At 38.4% G+C, this 20,681-nt stretch overlaps 1 protein-coding gene across 1 annotated transcript in view; it reads right to left on the reverse strand.

Annotated features, from left to right (window-relative positions):
* The window catches only part of Utrn (utrophin), a 425,608-nt gene that overhangs the window by 131,208 nt on the left and 273,719 nt on the right, over window positions 1–20,681 (reverse strand). The window contains exon 50 of the mRNA XM_013026944.1: window positions 72–244. Coding sequence (XP_012882398.1) covers window positions 72–244 — 173 coding nt within the window. The remainder of the gene's footprint in view (window positions 1–71; window positions 245–20,681) is intronic.

Below are 20,681 nucleotides of genomic sequence, written 5' to 3' on the forward strand. Positions count from 1 at the left end.
GAGATGGACTGCCTTTTCCATTTCAGATACGCAAAAAATGTAACCCTCCTTTTGGCTATGAGTATTCTGACCTGATGCTAGCCGATTTTGCTTTCAAGTCATTCCATCTTTGGTTCATGTCGTCCAGTCGATGTTGAAGCATAGTAGCCTCTTCCGAATTCCCCAGGGCTTTTACCATCTTCTGTCTGTTTCCATCAATGCTTTTAAATATGTCATTATGGGCATCAATTTCTGCCTGGATGTCCTGAAGAGAAAACAGAGAGAGAATGTAAATGTTGGGATTAGGGTCAACACTAAATGGGCTTCTGTATAGAACTTGCTTTTTCTTTTATATTTGCAGATGGGCTTTCAAGCAAAATACTCCATGTTGCCTTATATGATACACAACAAATTCAAGTGTTTCCAATACTCTCACATGGAAAATTATAGCCCTAAATTCTTCAGTACATTGATTCATAGAACATGTTATCATCTAAATTTCATGCATCAGCTAATTACATGCTAGGAGTTTCAATTCAATGAGCAATATTTGAAATTTTGTATAAGTGTTATTTCCAAATTATTGAATTGTGCATAACATTCAAACAATATTTTCTTCTCTTGACACATGGGCATAACTTACCTTGACATATAAAGTTTTACGCAGCTCATTAAAATAATACATAGTTTTAAATGTTTTTTAAAAATATTTTGACATATTTGCTAATAGTTTGCCCTTACAATATTATAAAATTGATCTGAAATTTTGAAGAATGTACTTTCTCATTCACATATTACTCTATTCATGGCATTCTATTATAGAAACCCAAACTGACTAAAACAGCCTCCTTCTTCTTAAGTTTTTCCAACTCTTCATGAGCATGGTAAAATTTAAATATGCAGATTGTGTTTTACTGATTTAAAATTAATTTCTGATAAGTACCCATGGATTTTCTCAAGAACCAAGGTAGAGAGACCTCCTCCTAAGTGACTGTTCCTCCACCGCCCGCAGACATACAGGAGCAGGTGACATCTGTGGGAGGGCCGCATGTAACTACTGCTATACTCTAATACTCTGATTAGGAGGTTTAAAAAATGTCAAGGCTCCAAGATCCTGATGGGATCTGTGATTCTAACTTGACACTAACGGGATCAGATGTAGAGAGAATATGAGAAGAACCCAGAGCGTGATGAACGATTCCTACAATATTTACCTTCCAAATTGGGAAACCCACTGATCTCTAAGGTTATCTGATCCCCAAGACAAGGCCCAGTCAGGTTCAGGGCAAAAGGTGCTTTGTACATCCAGAAGGCCTACCCCTGGGTAAGAGCTGAGACTGCGGGATGTTCTGCATGTCACTAGCAGCTCTATCCTGGAGCAGTGCCGACAGATAGGGCAGCCCAGGAAGAGAATGGGATACAGATTGAGCATTCTCAGGCTTAGCCATACTCTGCATTTTGGTTTGGGGATGCTTTAAACAAATTCTCAGTAGTGGAGGAAAAATTATTGAAATGTTTCTTGATATAAAAGAACAAAATAGTTCCTAAAATGTAATTATCCTGTTTTTATGAACTTAAAACATCTCAAGATATACATACCAAAGGCTCCGAAGGCAATTTTGCTATGCTATGTAACTATACAGTCACCATCTTCTCAAGAAGCTTCATGAAGCCAGGCACTAATAGCTTACATCTGTAACCCTACCTACTCAGGAAGCTGAGATCTAGGAATCTCAGTTCAAAGCCAGACTGGGCAGAAAAATCTGTAAGACTATTATCTCCATATAACCAGCAAAAAGCTAGAAGGGGAGGCTTGGCTGAATTGATAAGAGCACTGGATCTAAGTAAAAAAGCCAAGAAGATCACAAAGCCTAGAGTTGAAGGAAGCGCAGTGACCCATGGGAAAGATGTCACTTCACTTTCTGTTACAGAGGGAACCAGGCCTCAAACTTCCTGTCATTCCTACACATCATGACCAATGGACCACACCTACAATCACAAGGCAAGCCGAGACCTCAACATCCTGACGTAACATTAGCTATTTGCTTACTTTCACAGCCAAGGGAAGCACAATGAGTTTTATTCATAAAATTAGGCATTAGGAAGTTTGGATGCCAAAAACATGAAGGACATGTGCTTCCTAAAACCAAGGCAAGTGCTGCATTTTCCAATTCAGCAAAGATGATGAGTGGACCAATCTAACCAATCTAGCCAATGACAATACATAGTCCTCTACAGCTCACCATAAGGAACACCAGAAGTGCTTATATAATGTTCATGATGAAATATGATTTTTAATCTTTGGGAAACCCTTGCACATATTAGTCAGAACAGAGTCAGGAAGAATATCAACAACCAGGAAGTTATCAAAGAAATGGAAAACAACATACATTATTTTATTTAACATTTGTTGGGGTTTTTTTTTGGCCAAATATGCTCCAGACTTCCTAAAAACAAAATCATCTGATTATTTCTTCTATGTCCTTATAGTTTTTGTTAGATAGAATGAATCAAATGTAAAAGATAATAGACAAGACATACATAGATTAGTGCAAAAACAAATGCAGGAACAAAATTTTATCTTGATTGACTGGCAAATTAGCCACTTAGGTGCCAGAAGAAAATAGACAACAAATTGGATGGAAAGGCAATCATTATTCTGTTCAATTTCTTCACTTAAAAAAAACCTAATATGAAGAGGGCAAAATCATTTAGAAGCCGGTACTGCTATGTCCTGTCTACATTTTTATTAGAAATTTAGGCTTAATGAGTGAATCACACTTCTTGGTAGATCACTGGGCAATAAAGCGCTGCTTTTAAAGTCAAGATGCCAGCAAGGAGGGTGTGAGATCATGACCTTCTGCGTGAAATGCAAAAATAAATTAAAAGTTCCTAAAAGAAGGTTTACTCTTGCTAAATAGCTGGGAGATGTGGCCTTACTGCTGCTTACCTTTGCCACCTGCGAGACCTTCTGCAGGTTTAAAAAAAAAAACAGCATCAAATGGTTACAATGGTTACTGATAATTAGTATGGGAATGTAATCCAGTTAGAAGCACAAAGCAATGCTCTTCCAAGCATTTAACACAAGGCAGTCATGTGCACTGAGGGGCCAGAACAAGGTACTCAAGGAGATGAACTAATATCTGAAAACAGGCAAGGAAAATGTCTTGAGGATTCACTTCAAACAGATCTTCATGTAATGCTAACATAACATAGAAGGTTAAGAACTGCCAAGGGTTAGGGGAAAAGGCTTCCTATTTTCCTCTCACTGAAATACCATCAATAGCCTAAGACACAAAGTTTCAGAAGAGCCCTCAAGAATATGACTACGAAAGCTAACTGAGTCTTCTATAAGGAATACCCACTACCCAAACTGAAAACAAAATTCACAAATAAACCAGAAGCTTTTGTTCACTTACTTCCTATATACTTACTTAATCATGAATATTTTAATATCAATGTTGCCCTTAACTGAACACTTCTTCCATGATATAACTAAGAAAGAGAGAGGTCACTGCAGATACTACACAATGGAAATCATAGACGTTTTTATTTGTTTATAATATTCTCTAATCACATAGTAACTTTAACTGCAGGTAAAAATGCTTCTTCGGATGATAATTAATAGAACCATTTGAGCCCTCTAGCAGGAAATGGAGATTTGTAAGAGTACCACTAGGAACCTTTCAACAACTAAACTGTGTCAGGCTAGATTCATCCTTTCCCCGGGGCCCGCTGACACGCTTTGGGTTTATTTTTGCAGGGTGTATTTACCTAATACGACATGGCTTCGGCAATGTTTCCTCAGAAGGAGCTCTGACCTCACTCCTGAAGGTTAGTAAAACCTCCCTACTGAGGCCGAGAGCTCTGGCTAACTAAACAAAGTTAACCATTAGAGGAAATAAATAAATCCATTATGTTCTTCAAAAGTAAGACAGGATCTCAGAAAAAAAAAAAAAAGTCACTTTAGGATTATCAGACACTCAGCAGAATTATGGCCAGAGGTTTAAGGTTTTATTGTTTAATTTAAAAGAGTCTCATAATAACAATCATCACAGGTTGTTATGTCATATGTTAATATTTGTGAGATTTCTGAGGTAATGAATTACAATTAATTAATCAATTATTTCAATTGCTTATTGATTCAATTTCTCAATTAACTATTCTATGGAGCTGCAATAACTAACCTCACCAATTTCTATCACCATACTGAATCATTTTGACCAGCATTAGAATCACATTTTCACAAGCAGGTGACAGTAGCCTTTAAAAGTTAAGAAATCAATGAAACAATGCTCTTTAATCATTATCATGACTATTAATTCATGTAACCCAATAGAGAAGAGAATGTCTAGGTACTAAATAGACAAACTCACAATTTACTGCATTTTCAAGACAATTTGAACAAGACAATCTGCCATGATCAAGAGTCAATAAACAAACTACATATTCATTGTCAACATAGTAAAAACTACCATTAAGCAAAATCATTCACAAACAAAATATGTTCCAGCCCCTTAACTCCATACCAACTGTTTCTAAAGGACAATAAATCACAGTGAAGAAAACTGTGGCAGCTTCCCTGGGAAGGTATACTCCACATGAGCAGAGTTAGCCCGCACATGAACACCAGTTTCCGGGGAGCCGTTATTGTTTCATGTGGCCAAACTATTGTCTCACCTTAACTCCACAATGAGATTGCACAATCAAACCCGAACAGTTGTGACAACCTAGTCCTGAACTATTACATTTCAAACGCTGAACACTGGAACACACAATGCCTCCAGTTCTGGCCTGTGTAGAAACAGTGCTTCTGCCTGCCAACTTCCCAATGTGTCCCCTTAGGTCTGCCCAGGTGACACACATGGATGGGTAACAACACACATACTTGTTTTTTTCCTGAATCTTAAACTCAGTGTTTAAATCCCAGCTGATTTTCATTTCTCTGGGAGACACTTCACAAACATGCAGGTTCACTAGGACTATCATCCCTCTCATAGCTTCCTCTCCATATCTCATCATTTAAAACGTCCTTGATTAAGACTATAAACTGGATGAGGGATGTTCTTCCAGTGGTCCATCCCAGCCCTATGTTCAGAGGAGTACCTGGAACTTCAGAAACATTTACTAAAAGCTAAATAATAAATCCGCCTTGCAGTGTGCATTTTACTCTGTCTCCATCAGACACCTCCATTTTAGAATTATGTATTCCTTCTGGCTACTTGGAAGACAGAGATAGGAGGGGATCGCAGTTCAAGGCCAGTTTGGGTGAAAAGTTAGCAGGATTCCCATCTCTACAAACAAGCTGAGTGTGAAAATATATGCCTGTCATCCTAGATACTTGAAAAGCAGAGGTGGAAGGTCTGCTGCTGGCCCCAGTGAAAGGATAAGACCCTGAACACAAGCTTCAGACCCATCTGAAAAACTGAAAGCAAAAACGGGGCTCAAGTGGTAGAGCATTTGTCTAGCAAGTGAATGGCTTTGAGACCAATCCCCAGTACTGGGAAGAAAAATCAATCAATCAATCAATCAATAAAATGAATTACCAATCTTAAACTGAGTGACATAATATAGCTTTTTAATGCCATAATTGTTCTAAAGGTGGCACATGTCATAAAGCATTGCACTTAGTGGTTTCTATATGTGTGTCCACTATGGAACTAACTTCCTCAAAAATCACCAAGAGAATGGTACTACCCAGATGCAAGACAAAATACAAAAAACAACAACAACAACAAACAAACAAAAAAAACCCTTTGAGTGGTAGCAGTCAATAGTATTGTAATATATAATGCAGGGAAGGTTCTGAATGGTCTCATCACATAGAACCAACAATGGCTAACCTAATCATCTGGGTTGATAGTTTCACAGTGAATACTAAAACAGCACACAGAATCCTGTAATGATGAAATCATTATCTGTCAATTATTTTTTTTAAATCCAAACCTTTAGAGAACTCCCATGATCAATCCTCTAGTCGCTACAAAAATTAGTAAAACTAGACAGTCACTCAAAATGTCACTGAACTGAGGCCGTCCAATGACTCCATTCTTTGTAATGACAAAGCAAAAGAACCCAGTACATAATACAAATGGCTCCAGAAGACACTAAAGCCATGAGACTTATTTTAAGAAGTATTTTCAATAAGAAAAATAATGAATTAAAATGAGAATAGCAATACACCTAAACCACACGCTGGATTTCAGAGTGGTACCCTCATGGACCAGCTTTTTTTTTGGGGGGAGGGAGGGGTGTCGGTCATGGATCTTGCACTCTAGGTCTGGGTGCTATCCCTCAGCTCTTTAGCTCAAGGCTAGTCCTCTACCATTTGAGCCACAACGCGGCTTCCAGTATTCTGGTAGTTAATTGGTGCTAAGAGTCTCACAGACTTTCCTGCCAGGGCTGTCTTTGAGCCATGATCCTCAGATCTCAGCCTACTCAGTTGCTCACATGCGTGAGCCCCTGGAGTGGACCAGCTTTTGTCTCTAGTCAGCTGTGAATTTTAACTCTCTGGCTGTCACTCTAAGGCCTGCAGTCATAACTGCTCATCCTTCATCACTAGGTTAGAGAATTTGCAGCTGTTTCCTTCCAGGTACATCTGTCACAAGCTCCTCCCCTCTTGGTAAGAAGTTCCTCCTTTCTAGGTACCATTCTGGGGTATGCTTGTTCTTTCCTGATGGGGATTCCTGGTAGATGGTACGCTGTCACCTCCTGGGACATCTCCTGAGTTCCTCCAGGAGATGAGAGAAGAATACCAAGTGGAGTGCAATCTGTCCATCCTGTCTACACCGAACACCACAATCCAGCATCACACATTGTGGAACTAGACATCCAATCATCACCAAACCACTGGATTCCTCTAAGAGCCAAACTAGCAAGTAGTCCATCCCTTCCTTCCACAAACTGGGCTTTGAAATTATGTAGCATCTCTGTCTTAATCTGGAAATGTCCATTGCCAGTCTATCACCCCATCGTCGCCATCACTGGAAGGACTACTAAGTTGCTGGCCTCAAAAAAATATCAAAATTCAGGTTCCAATGTCCCAACATTGGCTTCCAGTTTTCTAGCTGAGCCTGAAATGACTTTAAAAAATCAACCTTTATTTGTGATACTCTAAACATCACCTTGGATATTTATAGTTACTGGCATGAAAAAAGGTGGCATTACTCTGGAGAGCATTCTCTCTAGAACAAGATCACTCACCTCTCTGAACAAAAGAGGGGACTAAGAGAGCAGAAAGTAAAGGGATTTCAAATTGCATATGAAAAAATCAGCTACATTCTGCTTCTGAACATCTTCTGTGGCTTTTCTGTTCAAGCAACAGCCTTAGGTCTTTCCCTAGAAACAGCATTATTAGCTTCAGAGTTGCAGAAAAGAAGGTAGTTAAATATAAGAAGTGTGAGGTAGTCAGACCTTCCCAGTAATTCCACCTCCAATCTTCCTGGCCATGAATCCATGTAAAATAAACTCCATATATGAGACCATTTGGTGAAAATACACAAAGGATTTTTTTTTAAGATTTACTTGTGTCCCCCACAAAAGTAAGCATATATGGAAAATTTCAGGCTCTGAATTATAGCAAGATTGTTCCCTTGAATTTATCCTAAGTTTCCAAAAAAAAATAAATAAATCTCAAGTTAAGCTTTTCACTGATACATACAAATCAGCCAAGTAGATTTCTTCTACTGTCAATCAAAAAACACTAGAATAAGTAAAAAGAAATATGCAGATATTAGGTTTGGGAGTTCAGAGGAAATATATTTATATAGCCCGAACTTGAAACTGTCAATAAAGTAGCTGGCAGCTGCAGGAAGCAGGTGACTCACCTCTGGAATCTGACCTGAGCTTTAAGACTAATAACAGCAATTACATACAGAGGTTAGACTCCCGCCCACCATTACCTCCTCTCAGGGGGTCTAAGTAATGAATTATTCATGTAACACGTGCCCTAAACCCTTTTCAGGAAGAAACTGACAAAGCTACACAAAAACAAGATAACAGACCTCTTCAGGGTCATAAAGTTTTGTCACCTGCTGTTCCCAGCTGCCTTAGGTAAGACATCCTCCTTTCTTTTCCAGGCCCCTTCCGAAGAGGTAAGCCTGTGAACTGTGAACCATCTTTCATCCTCAGGAATGCAGATGTGTAAAAAGCTATTAAAGAGAAAGGCCAAAGTCCACACTGGATTACCAGCACAGTCCACAGCGGTACAAGCTGGGGTGTCTGTGGTTGGGAGCAGGGGAGGAGGCAATACCAGCCAAGGAGTAACTAACTTCTGTGCAGTCTTCCAACTGTCTCAGGAGGCCAGGAAAGATGGCAATCGCTTCAGAAAGGCATCCAAACGTTACAAATGGCATGGTTTTACCTCTTTTTGTTCCTTTGGTAATTATGATTTTTAATAAGAAAAAGCCCATCATTCTTTTAGCGGTCCGTGTTCGTCTGGCTGATATATTTGTACTTGCAACAAGGTAAGGGTTCTTCACAGTGAAAAGCCATGGAACACATTGATAACAATGGATAACTTGTTATTGGTGTCCTTTTTATTCGTTTAAGGAATGGAAATTGGAAAAGGATCGGTGCTCCACATCTAAAGCTGGAGGGGGCCGAGGGCCCTTGCATGGTGCGTGGAGGTTTTCTGTTTTGCTTGACTGTAAATATAGGATAGCATTTGGCAGGCTAGACTTACCCTGCCGTGTGCCAGGAGTCTTCCTATAGAAAAGAAAAGTCCTAAATGAACAATAGCTAATCTAAGCATTAGAGTCCCACAGGGCCGTCACACACATAAAGGAGACAAGCGCTCTGATAGAAAGGGAAAGCTGAGGTGTGCCTGTGGGTCCTCACCCTGATGCGGCTTGTCTGGCAGCTCAGAACTGGAATGGGACAGGAGAGCAGGCAGACTGCAGCCAGAGATAAACAAGCCTACAGAGTCTGGAAAACAACCCACACCTGATGAAGTCAGACTTTTGGCATCCAAACCCAGTGTTTGTTGCTGGGTTTAGTTATTGCTTTGTTTCCTCCCCTCAAATAAGTTCCAATTAAATCACCATCACCACACGACTTAAAATACAAATAATCTCTTCTGATGTGGAATTCTAAAACTGACAGGCATCAGATGCCTTCTGACCGAAGGAATTGCTCTCCTTAAATGAAACATTTTTTAAAAATTTCAAAGAGGGTCTCAAAATGAACACTTTTATGTTCTTATAAACAACATTAAAGAACCCAGGAGGCTACAGAGTGAGATGCTACTGAAATGCATATTTTTAAGCAAAAAAAGAGAAGAGGGGGAAGAAGAGGGAAAAAAGGGGGGGAAAGTACATTCCTGAAGTTTGTGCTTGCATACCTTTTCAAATTTTGTCAGCAATTCCCGTAAGCTGAAGTTCAGACCAATCATCGTCCTACATCTTTCTGGCAAACTTCCTTCGGACAACAGCGTTCAACTTCTAAAAGCCGTATCTTTTCTGGCTATACTTTAAAATCCTTTGTAAAATCCTTTACAAGCCTTGCCCTTGAGCTATGGTCCATGAGCAGCAATAGCAGCGTGAGCTGGGACATCTTAGCCACCTCACCGTGGGTCCGTTTTTTCATGGACTTCGCAGCACACAAGGCATAGACCTGTTCCTGTGTTTTCTGGAAGCCGAGTGCCGGGAGACTGGCATGCTCTCCTTTTTCTCTGGGAAATCCCAGGACCCCCTTCTGCTCACCTCACTAATGACCTGCAGGCCACCACTTTTCTCTACTGGGTCCAGGCTTAAAATTTGGTCTCAATTACATGCAAGGGGGCGGGGGGGGGGGAGAAGCAGCAGCAGCTATAGCCTGGAAACTTGAAAGAGAAAAAGGGGCAAAAAAAAAAAAAGAAAAAGAAAAAAAGAGCCAAGTATTACCAACTTCTTCCATGCAGACTGGTTTCAGAAAGAGGAGAGGGAAAAAAAAAAAAAGTCCTGGTAAAAAGCCAGTTTTCAAAAAAGCATGACTTCTGGAGAGTTCCAACACGGAGTGTCCATCTCTTAAGCTTTAAGAAACTCCAAAACTTTGCATGAGGGAGACCACCACGGGTTTCCCACTCCACCAGACACACCCAGCAGGCCGGGTTGCTATGGTAACCATGAAGCTAGTTTCTGTTCATTTCTCCGGGTCTGCCCAGGCCTGTGAGATGCTGTGGTCAAGGCAGCAGAACTAAAAGTTTAAAAGTTGTTCTGTATCTTTCTGGAGAAAAGTGCTCACAGCAACGACTCCCTCATGATCCTCCCCTTTAGGGTCTGAACGGAGGAGAGCAGTCAGCTCCCACAGCTCCCCAGGCTGATCTGAGAGCAGTGTGGTAATCTAAGTCTCTCTCCAGCAGTTGTTTATTATTTTAATCAGCATCCTCCTTTTCCACCACCCCTCGCACAGTTTGAAGTGCAGCTCACTCCCACTTCCTGGAGGCCGCCCAGCCCCAAACTTCAGTACAGTATCTCTTACATTGTCTCAATCCTGAATGGAGAACAGATCTATACACACACACACACACACACACACACACACACACACACACAAAACCCTTGAGAGGCCACCCAGGGAAAGCAAAGGGAGTGGATGTCTGAACAATACAAGTCACAAAAGAAAGCAGGTGTGATTAATTTTTATTATTTAAAGATAAAATGATGAGGAAAATACCTTTCAAAGAAAACTTGTTTGATCTCCCTGAAACCACTAAAAGTCATTCAGTCTGTTCTCATGGGGGAATTTTCTTGTTTCTGATGCAAAAATTCACATGCCAAAAGAATTACAATGTAACAGCCCAAAGGATAAAGTCTTTGTAATGAGATTGTGGTCACGATTCCAAAGCAACTATGATGTTTTTGGTATTGCATAGCTATTTAGAACACAAGGCTAAGTATGACAAAGGAATGTCCAAATGAAAGGTATTGCTCTAGTGTGTATGGCGTTTCATGGTAAACATCCAGGGCTTTTAATGGTGACAGATCACAAATGGAATGATGTTCATCTTCATAGAACCGTTTACTTTTCACATCAGGGCACAGAACAAGGGAAGGGGAAATCTCTTAAAATAGATGATTCATCTCCTAAAAGGCTATTTGAATTGCTTAAATGTCAAAAACTGTTAGCCCTGTTTAATCATACGGAGAAAGGGATTCCATTTAACAGCAGGAAAGAGTAAAAACCTACCAGGAACAGTATACAAGGTGATGATTGCTTTGGACTGGCAAAACAGTTTTCTTTCTACACCATATCCAACTTATTTTCATATCAGCATTTAGATAGCATGTGTTTTACATATGTCCATTTATACAAAATTTGACAGATTTTTTTCAAATAGTTTCATTATTGATTCATAAAAAAAAAAACCCTACATGTTCCTAGGGGCAAAATGGCTTTATGGAATTTCCAAAAGAATGTGTTTTACACCTCAGAGCACCAAATTCAGACACGGATTCTGATACTATGGGTTTCAACACAATCATGTTAATTGCAAGGTTATCCACAAATTCGGCAGTAAACACACAATCTGCAATTTGGTTCTAAACAGAACTATTGGCTTGAAAACCAACTATCAAAAAAATAGGAGGAAACTTACAGAAACTGACCAGGTCATAGTTAGAGCTTGGGCCCCTCCCCCCGCCCCCTCCCCCCCCCACCAAGGAGCACATGCTGAGATCTTTCAAGAGCAGCAAATAAACTCTTTACATAAATACAAGACAAAAGAAACCACCAGTCTCTGGCCACCACCACCACCAAAAAAAAAAAAAAAGTAAGAAAGAAAGAAAGAAGGGAGAGAAAAGAACAATCTTTCTCAGCTGGGCAAACTTCCAAGCTACCACCCAGTGTTCTGGGGGACTGGGATCAGAGACATGTGCAAACATGCCATCCGCCATGCATATCTCAGAAGAGGAAATTAAATGAAAATCCTGCCAAGCACCAGAGGAGAGAAGACCATCACCTTCCTTGAAAGTAGACTCTTCATCTTGGAATGGCTTCATACCAAGACAAAGATACTACATGATTTGAGGAGCCCCAAATATCAAGATGAGGGAACCCTAACAGAACCCTTCCTAGGGGCACGGGAAAACAATCATATTTTAGTTAGTTAATTAGTGAAGTTACTTCATTCATTGGTTCGTTCTAGGATTTAAGGCCAGGGAATCTCTCAAACTAAGCATACAACCAATCACTGAACTATATCCCCAAACCCTTAAATGTTCTTTTTAAAGCATTATGAATAAATGGCTTGTTTATATACAAACCCAAAAATAATCTATAAAATTTAGATAGCTAAATATTGAATATATCATTCAGAACTAATGTGTTCTTTGATAACTGACAGATTAAAACTGAGCCTTGTAAAGTGCAACCTGCCTTTATAAAAAATAACCACATTTTACTATGAATTTGAATTTCATAACAGTAAATAATAATACTCTCTCAGTCAACATATAAAATATGAACCGGTAATGTATTTTACATTTCCATACCCTGTTTTCACCAAGCACTTCTACGAGAAGCCACCCATGGAAGTCACATATCATACCAGGAGACTTAATAAACTGGATGATGGCATTCGAAGTAGCTGACATTTTGACAGTTTAGTGTGTACAAATAAACCATTTACTAATCCTTAGGAGATAGGATAAATCCAAAACAGACAATCAATCCTATTTTAGAAATCTCTTGCTAAATAAGCTACCATCTCAAACATAAATGCCTAGCTCCATGAGAACACAAAGGTTCTAGAACAATGGAGAAACAAAGGAAAATCCAGTAATGGAATCAATAAAAAAGGCCAATCTAACTTACTTAATAAAAAGCACATTCCACTGTCCATATGTCTATTTAGCTTTGGCAAGAACTTCCAAAGTTAGGCTAATTTAAAAAGTTTTGCAGTTTAAAACTGTATTTCATATGCTTTGCTATAGTAAGATGACTTATTTAGTAATTTTATTAAGGCAATAAAGAGATTCCTCAGGCCTAGGCAGTCTGCTTTGTAGACAAAAATGAGTAACTTACTTCTATATAGCAAATCTTACACTACTCTTCCCACTAAATACACAATTCAATTTAAAAAAAACTGGTAATATTTAAGTATGTGTTTTATGTAAAAGTTAACAGGTGTCTCTTTATACTGGCCAAAGACAAAGAACAAAAAGAGAGGCTTTTAGGAGTCTAGTCTAAAGTACAGCATATGGGGGTCAATAGGTGATTACCAGTACCGGCCCCATGGCCCCTCACTGGTTACTAAATGAGCTCTGGGAATGCACAGGAAAACTGACTTCTTGTGGTCATTCCGAGTCAAGGAACAATCCAGAGTATTTCTTCTGAAAGAAATTCTCCCTATCTACTTGGGAAGGAGGTGGTTTACATTCAAAAATAAAATGATCTGAACTTCAACCCATCATCTACCCCTGAGGCTCCATGAGGAATGCCCACCATCCCTTACAGCTTTCCAGTTCACATCAGCCGGCAGTTGGGTCTGTCAGCTGCTAGCGATTTAGGGTAATATACAGCCCTAAAGGGCAAAAGGTTCAACCCAGAGATGGAGGCCCAAGGCTCCTGAGTGAAAGGAGAAGTTTCCTTTTATCCCAGGAAGTTCAGGCAATATACTTTGTACACAAAGAATTATTTTTTTAATGGTCACTTCTCCAATAAATACCATCTATTTCAATAATGCTATGAGTACCAATTAGGAGATAAAAACATATGATTCCTAAGAAAAAGGTTTATTATTTAATATTTTTCCATACCCGCAGCCAGAATGTTCCAACTGACATGTTAAAAGGCACAAAGGGCTTGTTCTTTCTGAGGGGAGAGGGTGTCTGAAGAAGGGGTTCTCAGGATTAGAAATGCCAGCTGACGTCCTTCTGACTGAGCCAGCAGGTGAGGGGTCAGCTACAACCACCTTCTAAATATTTAATGATTCAGAATGCACTGTAGGAGGTGACTAAAAAGAACGCCAAGACAAGCTAATGTTTCTAAACCGTATCCTTCCTACAATAATAATAATGATGATGACAATAATAATACAGCAGTCCACAAGACTGAAAGCATCTCAAGCAGCCACACCTCAAAATTCCAGGTGTCTACCAACAGCTCAAGACTGAAGAGTTGCCACAAAATCACGCAGGGCTCTGGAAAGAAGTGCCCATCCCCCACCCCAACTTTCCATGGCTGCCCTGATTTAGAAAATAAAGGCCAAAATTAAAATACAGATTTTAATCATAGTAAAGAAAATGTCAAAACTGAAAGTACTATTTTCACTCACAAGTGTAAAAGCTGGTCCTCTTCCCAGAGGGCATTGTTCCTATGATCGGAATATATATTTAAGGAACAACATCGAGTGAACATAAAGGAAGTTCAAAACAACCCCCCGAGAGCAGCTATAATTCTGTATTCAATGCTAAGCAGAGGATTTTTTTTTCAGATCTGATGCTTGTAGGCTAATATGATCAGAAATAAATCACTGCTTCAATATGGCCTGATCACCTTTCTACCAAAGTCCTGGCTTAGTGTCCCATTTAGAATTCTCTCTAATTCTACACTCAAAATAGCCACTCAGCACACTTACTGTGTGAAACACTTAAAGACAGGGGCTTCCCAAAAAGTCACAGAGAATAATCATCTTTTTTTTTTCCTTTTAAAAATTTCCTCCAGAGTTAACATTGGGTTTACCTCATATATCTCATACATTTATTCTGGGTATTGAGTGCTACATTGTTTTTGTTTCTTCCCCCCCAAATTTCTTTAAAGGCAGTAAACCCAGATCAAGTAGTATGCAGCTTATAAGAAAACCAGTAGGCTGAGACTACAGATTTTCTGTACTTGACAGAATTAGGCCAAACAGTTAAATTTCCTAATATCTGTTCGAATCTGACAAACTGGAAGATAGGATAATTCAACAACACCCATCAAATGTAAAAACAAATACAAATTTGGCTCCAAAACACAACTGCTAGGATTCTAGTGAGAATACTCACTGAGCCAGGAACTGGTGGCTCACACCTTTAATCCTAGTTACTCAGGAAGCTGAGATCTCAAGATCATGGTTCAGAAACAATTTGGGCAGGAAAGTCCAAGACACTCTTATCTCCAATCAACCAGCAAAAAGCTGGAAATGGAGCTCAAGTGGGAGAGCACCAGCCTTAAGTAAAAAGCTAAGGTACTCAGGCACAGAGCTCAAGCCCCAGTATCAGTGCATACAGACACACAGACACACACAGGGACTCAGACACAGACACAGACACAGACATACACACACAGACACACAGACACACACACATACACACACACAGAGTGAACTGCATGACATAGCAAAAAGCCACCTAAATGTCCATAAACAGGAAAATGTGCAAATAAATCATGGCAGGTTCACAGAATGAATTCTGTGCCACTATGGAAAGAGAAAGGCATGCTAGCATGTAATCTCTAGTGAATGCTACATAAACAGGACATGTAGGCAGATATACCAAAGAGTGGAGAGAAATATAGTCCATGGGAAGGTATAATCTAGGACAATGCTGGAAGGCTCTATAAGACAATCTGGAAAGCTCTATAAGACAACAACAGTAGTGGTTACCTTTGAGAGAAGAACTGAAGTTATGTCTAGAGAAGGATGCTCATTTTTACATAAATATACTTATTTTCAACTTAAATATAAAATAGCAGAAAATTCACCATATAATGTGCTACTTCTTCCACACAACATTAACATCAACAGAAAACTCCTGAGTACAAAACATGTATCTTTCTAGGTACTATCCATTGCAAGAATGGTGGTAGCATCTGTGTATTGGAAAGTTAATACCACCAGGCACAATCATTTTTGTCTCTGGAAGTCTCAGATGTTTTGAAGTGCCAGATGGTCCACCATTGTAGAGAATCAGCCCTCAATAAAAATAAGTCTTCAGCTGCATAGGGTTAGTCAATGGTAAACTTTTCTAAAGGACATACAGACAAAGCCTTTTTGTTCTCATAAGTTACTCTATAACCAGAAAGTCCTGATTATTTCAGTAATAACTTTGGGTCTAAATAGGCACTATATCATTCAAATTACTCTTTTTTCAAGGAAACCAGTACTTCTATTGTTATCTGATACTGTGAGATGCTATGAGAGAGAGAGAGAGAGAGAGAGAGAGCACGCACATGTGTGCACGCACGCATGTGTATCTGGAATGTTTATAAAAATGAACTGGTATATACCAAGACAAGCATCACTTAGTGAACACTGGGCTTCCACAGATGAGAGAAAAAGAGATGCTACATTGCCACAGCAGCTCCATTCAGAGATCCAAGTTACAGAGTAAGAAAAAGACACACTGGATCCTGCATATCATGTCAGGAGAAGGGGTGTCTGATGTACTATTAAGGTCCCTATTTTCTAGAAAAAATGAAGAAACTATATCACTACAGATGAAGCAGTCATCTGATATCTTGTTTGGGGCCGGACATTATAATCATGGCAGGGAGGTGGGGGTGGGGATTTGGAATGACTTGTCATCCCTACCTCAGCATTAGAAATTGCCAGCGGAAGAAATTGAAAGCAGAACTTACAGCCAGATCTGATCAGAATGGTGTTTTAACTTGGAAATTAAAATATGAGGCAATTATAAGTGAATAAAGCTTTTAAAACTCCAACAGTGAATCCAGTATGTATTCATATGAATACACTGAATGAGTTAAAATCATAATGTTGAGGCGTGCGTGCATACACACACACACACACACACACAGAGAGAGAAAAAAAAACCCTACCCAATCAATGTTAATATTGTACGAAACAGTTCTTTTAACAATATTACCACACCCATCCTGAGTACTATTTTGAACTGAGTGACTATTGCTAATGTACAGAAACCAAATATGCACTGGCAGGTCTAGTCTGATGTTAACTAGTCTATTCAAAATACAATACATGTAATTAAAATTGCTCCAAAAATTTTAATACTGAAAATGTGAACAAAGAAAAAAAAACTTAAATGTAATGGAAATGTCACCAGAAGAGTTTGAGGAGTATCCATGTTCTTAAACCTGTTTGTAGCAACCCATTCAGCTCTAATACCATTCACAAAGTGCTCCTTTTTATTTGAACTATATATAGTTTTTTTGAAAGATGATAGGAAAGTTTTATTAAGAGAGAAATATGGCTGAGAAAGACCACATGACAAAGATCTGTCAGTGGGAAGACAGCATTTCAGCATATCTTAAGCCATTCTTGCACTATCTTTCCAAGTTATATAAACTTTTTAAAGCCTCCCAATTATCCAAAAGTCAGCACTCTATGCTCTTCATAGTAAGATCTCAGTACAAGGAGAACTTTAGTCCTTTAGAAGATAGCTTTTTCTTTAGAAATCATGTATCAGCTCATTCCACCACAAAGTAGTCGGAAATGCAATAGAAAACTTATAATTACCTGAGAACATTAATGGATGTTACTTGTGAGCATCATTTCATACTACAGTAGTAGTAATTAATCTGAGTCCTAAGATCTTCCATAGGATATGTAAGAAAAAGTTAAGATCTTTATATCAAAGTAGTCATTGTCATCTTTGACACCCATTTCCCTATAGGAAATGTTGCTATTTCACTTAAGCAACTAGCACTGTTATCAAGAAAAACTTAGCCACTGGCATCATACAATTGGTTGGTAGTGGCAACAAAAACTTATTAAGAGTTCAGTAGTTTCAGCTATAAGATTAGGAAGAGTTTCCTACAATTATCTGTAGCAATGAGGTTTGCAGGGGAAAGAGTCTTCTGAGCTATCATACATTTCTGAAAAATTAACAGACTCTGAAAATAGATCATCATGTATCCTTCTAAGAAGATAAATGCATGGTATTTTAAAATAGTTTTGTATATTTTCATCATCATGTTTACAACTGGCAGAGTTAACATTTAGATATTATTAGCAACAAAAAAATTTTAAATGATACATTACATAAAAGTTCATCACTGATCACCAGTTATTAAAAAGCAATAGCACATAATAAAATATTCATCACCTCAGTGAAGGCAATCTTAAAATAGCAGGACTCTATTTCATTCCCAGATGCATCCCCAGAGAGTATAACCATCTCTCATATAGAGTTAACAACTGAACAACAGATATTGAATTACTAAATCAATGTCATGCCTACTATCCCTAAATAACCTAAAAAGTTCTGAGACTTCAAAACAACTTGGAATCATCAAAACATATACTCACATCACCAACTTATCAAATGTCAAAATCTCTTAATGTTTATGACCCCCCCCGCAACACACATACTTGCTTCAGATCTTACTCTCACCTTCTACAGGATAATTTCCCATCACTTTTCCTGCTTTGACTCCTCTATCCTCAACTTATCTTCTGTATCCCTAAGTACCATGAGAAATCAAACTGAATTCCCTTCAAAAGCTACCCTAATGAAAAAGTTATCTATTTCACCTCACCCTCTATTTCTTTGACAATGAAACTAGTACCCATGTAGCTAACTTAAAGCATATTAATTATGGCATTTTTAAACACATGCAAACTTCCTATTTATATTGACAGACTGTTTTTAGTCCACTTACTATATGTAACACCAGATGGATGGATGGATGCTTACAGGTTTAAATTTTGAATATTTTTATGCTATTTTATCAGCCTCATTGTTTTTAATGGTTCCCCAACCTAATATAAACTCAATGTTTATATGTAAATGTAAACTGAATGCTGTACTGTGTAATAGAAGTTTCTGTGAAAGTAGAAATATTCTATATCTTTTATTTTCACTTGTGTATATATACACTTACAGATGGCTAGTTAACTGAGGAACTAAACTTGATTTTGCATAACTCTAATAAATATACATGTTGGACACCTGTGGCAGTATTAGGAAAGTATTGCTTGATTGTTCAACTACTCTTTAAAGCAGTATGGAGGTTCCTCAGAAGACTCCACATAGAGCTCCCCTAGGACCAAGCAATCTCACTTTTGGGCATTTACCCAAATGATCACAAACAAGGCCATACTAAAGCTACCAGCACAACTATGTTTATTGCAGCATTATTCACCACAGCTAAGATATGGAACCAACCTTGATGCCTCTCAGTAGATGAATGGGTCAAGAAAAAAAATATATATATATGTATGTACACAATGGAATTCTATGCCTTCATCAGAAAGAACGACACCACCCCATTTGTTAGGAAATGGAAAGACTTGAAAAAAATTTTATTAAGTGAAATAGACCCAAAGAAACATAGGTCCCATGGTTTCCCTTATTTGCAATAACTAGTGTATGTCTAAGATAATCTTACCAGACAAGCAGAGAAGGTCAAAAGCTATGTACATATGACCTTATAAGATAATGCTAAGTGAAATGAACCTCAAGATAGCGACACAAGAGATTTTATCTTTGTAGTTGTTGTTTTTAATGTACTATGTGATTTTTTTTGTTTCTTTCGTATGTTCTTCTCCCATGGTATAACCCCTGTTGTCACTGTATCTTGTATATACTTTTTTTTTTCCTGATTTGGGGAGGGAAAGGAAAATAACAAAATGCTGAAACAAGGATACAGATTGACTCGTGGTAACAATATTGTAACTATATTGTAACTATATTGAAAACTAACTTTACAACTTGGGGGGGTGGAGGAGTTGGGGAGGTAGGGAAGGAAGGGGTGGGAGGGGAAAAACAAAGGAGAGGGTAACAATGCTCGGTGCAAAATGTACTCATTACCTTACTCATGTAACTGTAACCACACTGTACAGTAGCTTTACAATTATATATATATATATATATATATGTATGTATGTATATATATAAAAAGAATAAAGATGTAACTAGTAAGAGAAGATTTTCTAATACATTTTATAAGAAGCCTTCTAGAGTGAAAAGCTCATGGTATTATTGATATTTAATCTTTTTCTCATATTTAAAATGTCAAAAGGCATATATGCCCCTTTACTAGCAGAGTTATGAAGTTAACTCTGCTTTTCTTTCAACAAGCGGGAAAAACTTGCCTTCTCTTTTTTTGTGTAAAATAAATATTTAATTGCTTTAAGAAAGAAAGAAAGAATCACTTGAGCTAGGACTTGGGGATAATAGTGAAGCAGCTCAGTGGTAACTGCTTTCCTACCATATGAGAAGCCCTGGGTTGACTCTCTAACACTGACCTCCCCCCAAAATAAACAAAAAGCAAAAAAACAAACAAACAAACAGCTTAAATGGCTAGTTTTTAAGAAGCTATAACACTGATATACATATCAAACATTACTTCATTATATTCTCAACTGAACATTTTTATACCCATCCCTAATATATATTCTACCTTTTCTGTGATGATAGGATTCTCTTCTCTTAAATACATCCTCCAAAGTTACTCAAACTTTATAAAATTATTGAGGTTCATTCTAGTTTCCACCTTCTATGCAAAACTCCACACTATAGCTTTAATTTAACAGTTTTCTATTTAAAAACACTGTCCCCAGCAGGATGCTGGTGTCTTATGACTGTAATCCTAGCTACTTAGGAGTCTGAGATCTACAGGATCTCAGTTGAAAGACAACATGGGCAGAAGAGTTTACTACATACCATCACCAAAATAACCAACTCAAATAAAAAGAGGAAGGAAGAAAAAGAAGTGGGGGGGGTAGGGGGGAAAGGAAGGAAGGAAGGAAGCAAGCAAGCAAGCAGAAATAACAATCCGTTTCCATTATGCTATACTACATGGTCCCTTGTTTGGTT

The sequence above is a fragment of the Dipodomys ordii genome, unplaced genomic scaffold, assembly GCF_000151885.1.
Source record: "Dipodomys ordii isolate 6190 unplaced genomic scaffold, Dord_2.0 Scaffold98, whole genome shotgun sequence".
Taxonomy (NCBI): Eukaryota; Metazoa; Chordata; class Mammalia; order Rodentia; family Heteromyidae; genus Dipodomys; species Dipodomys ordii.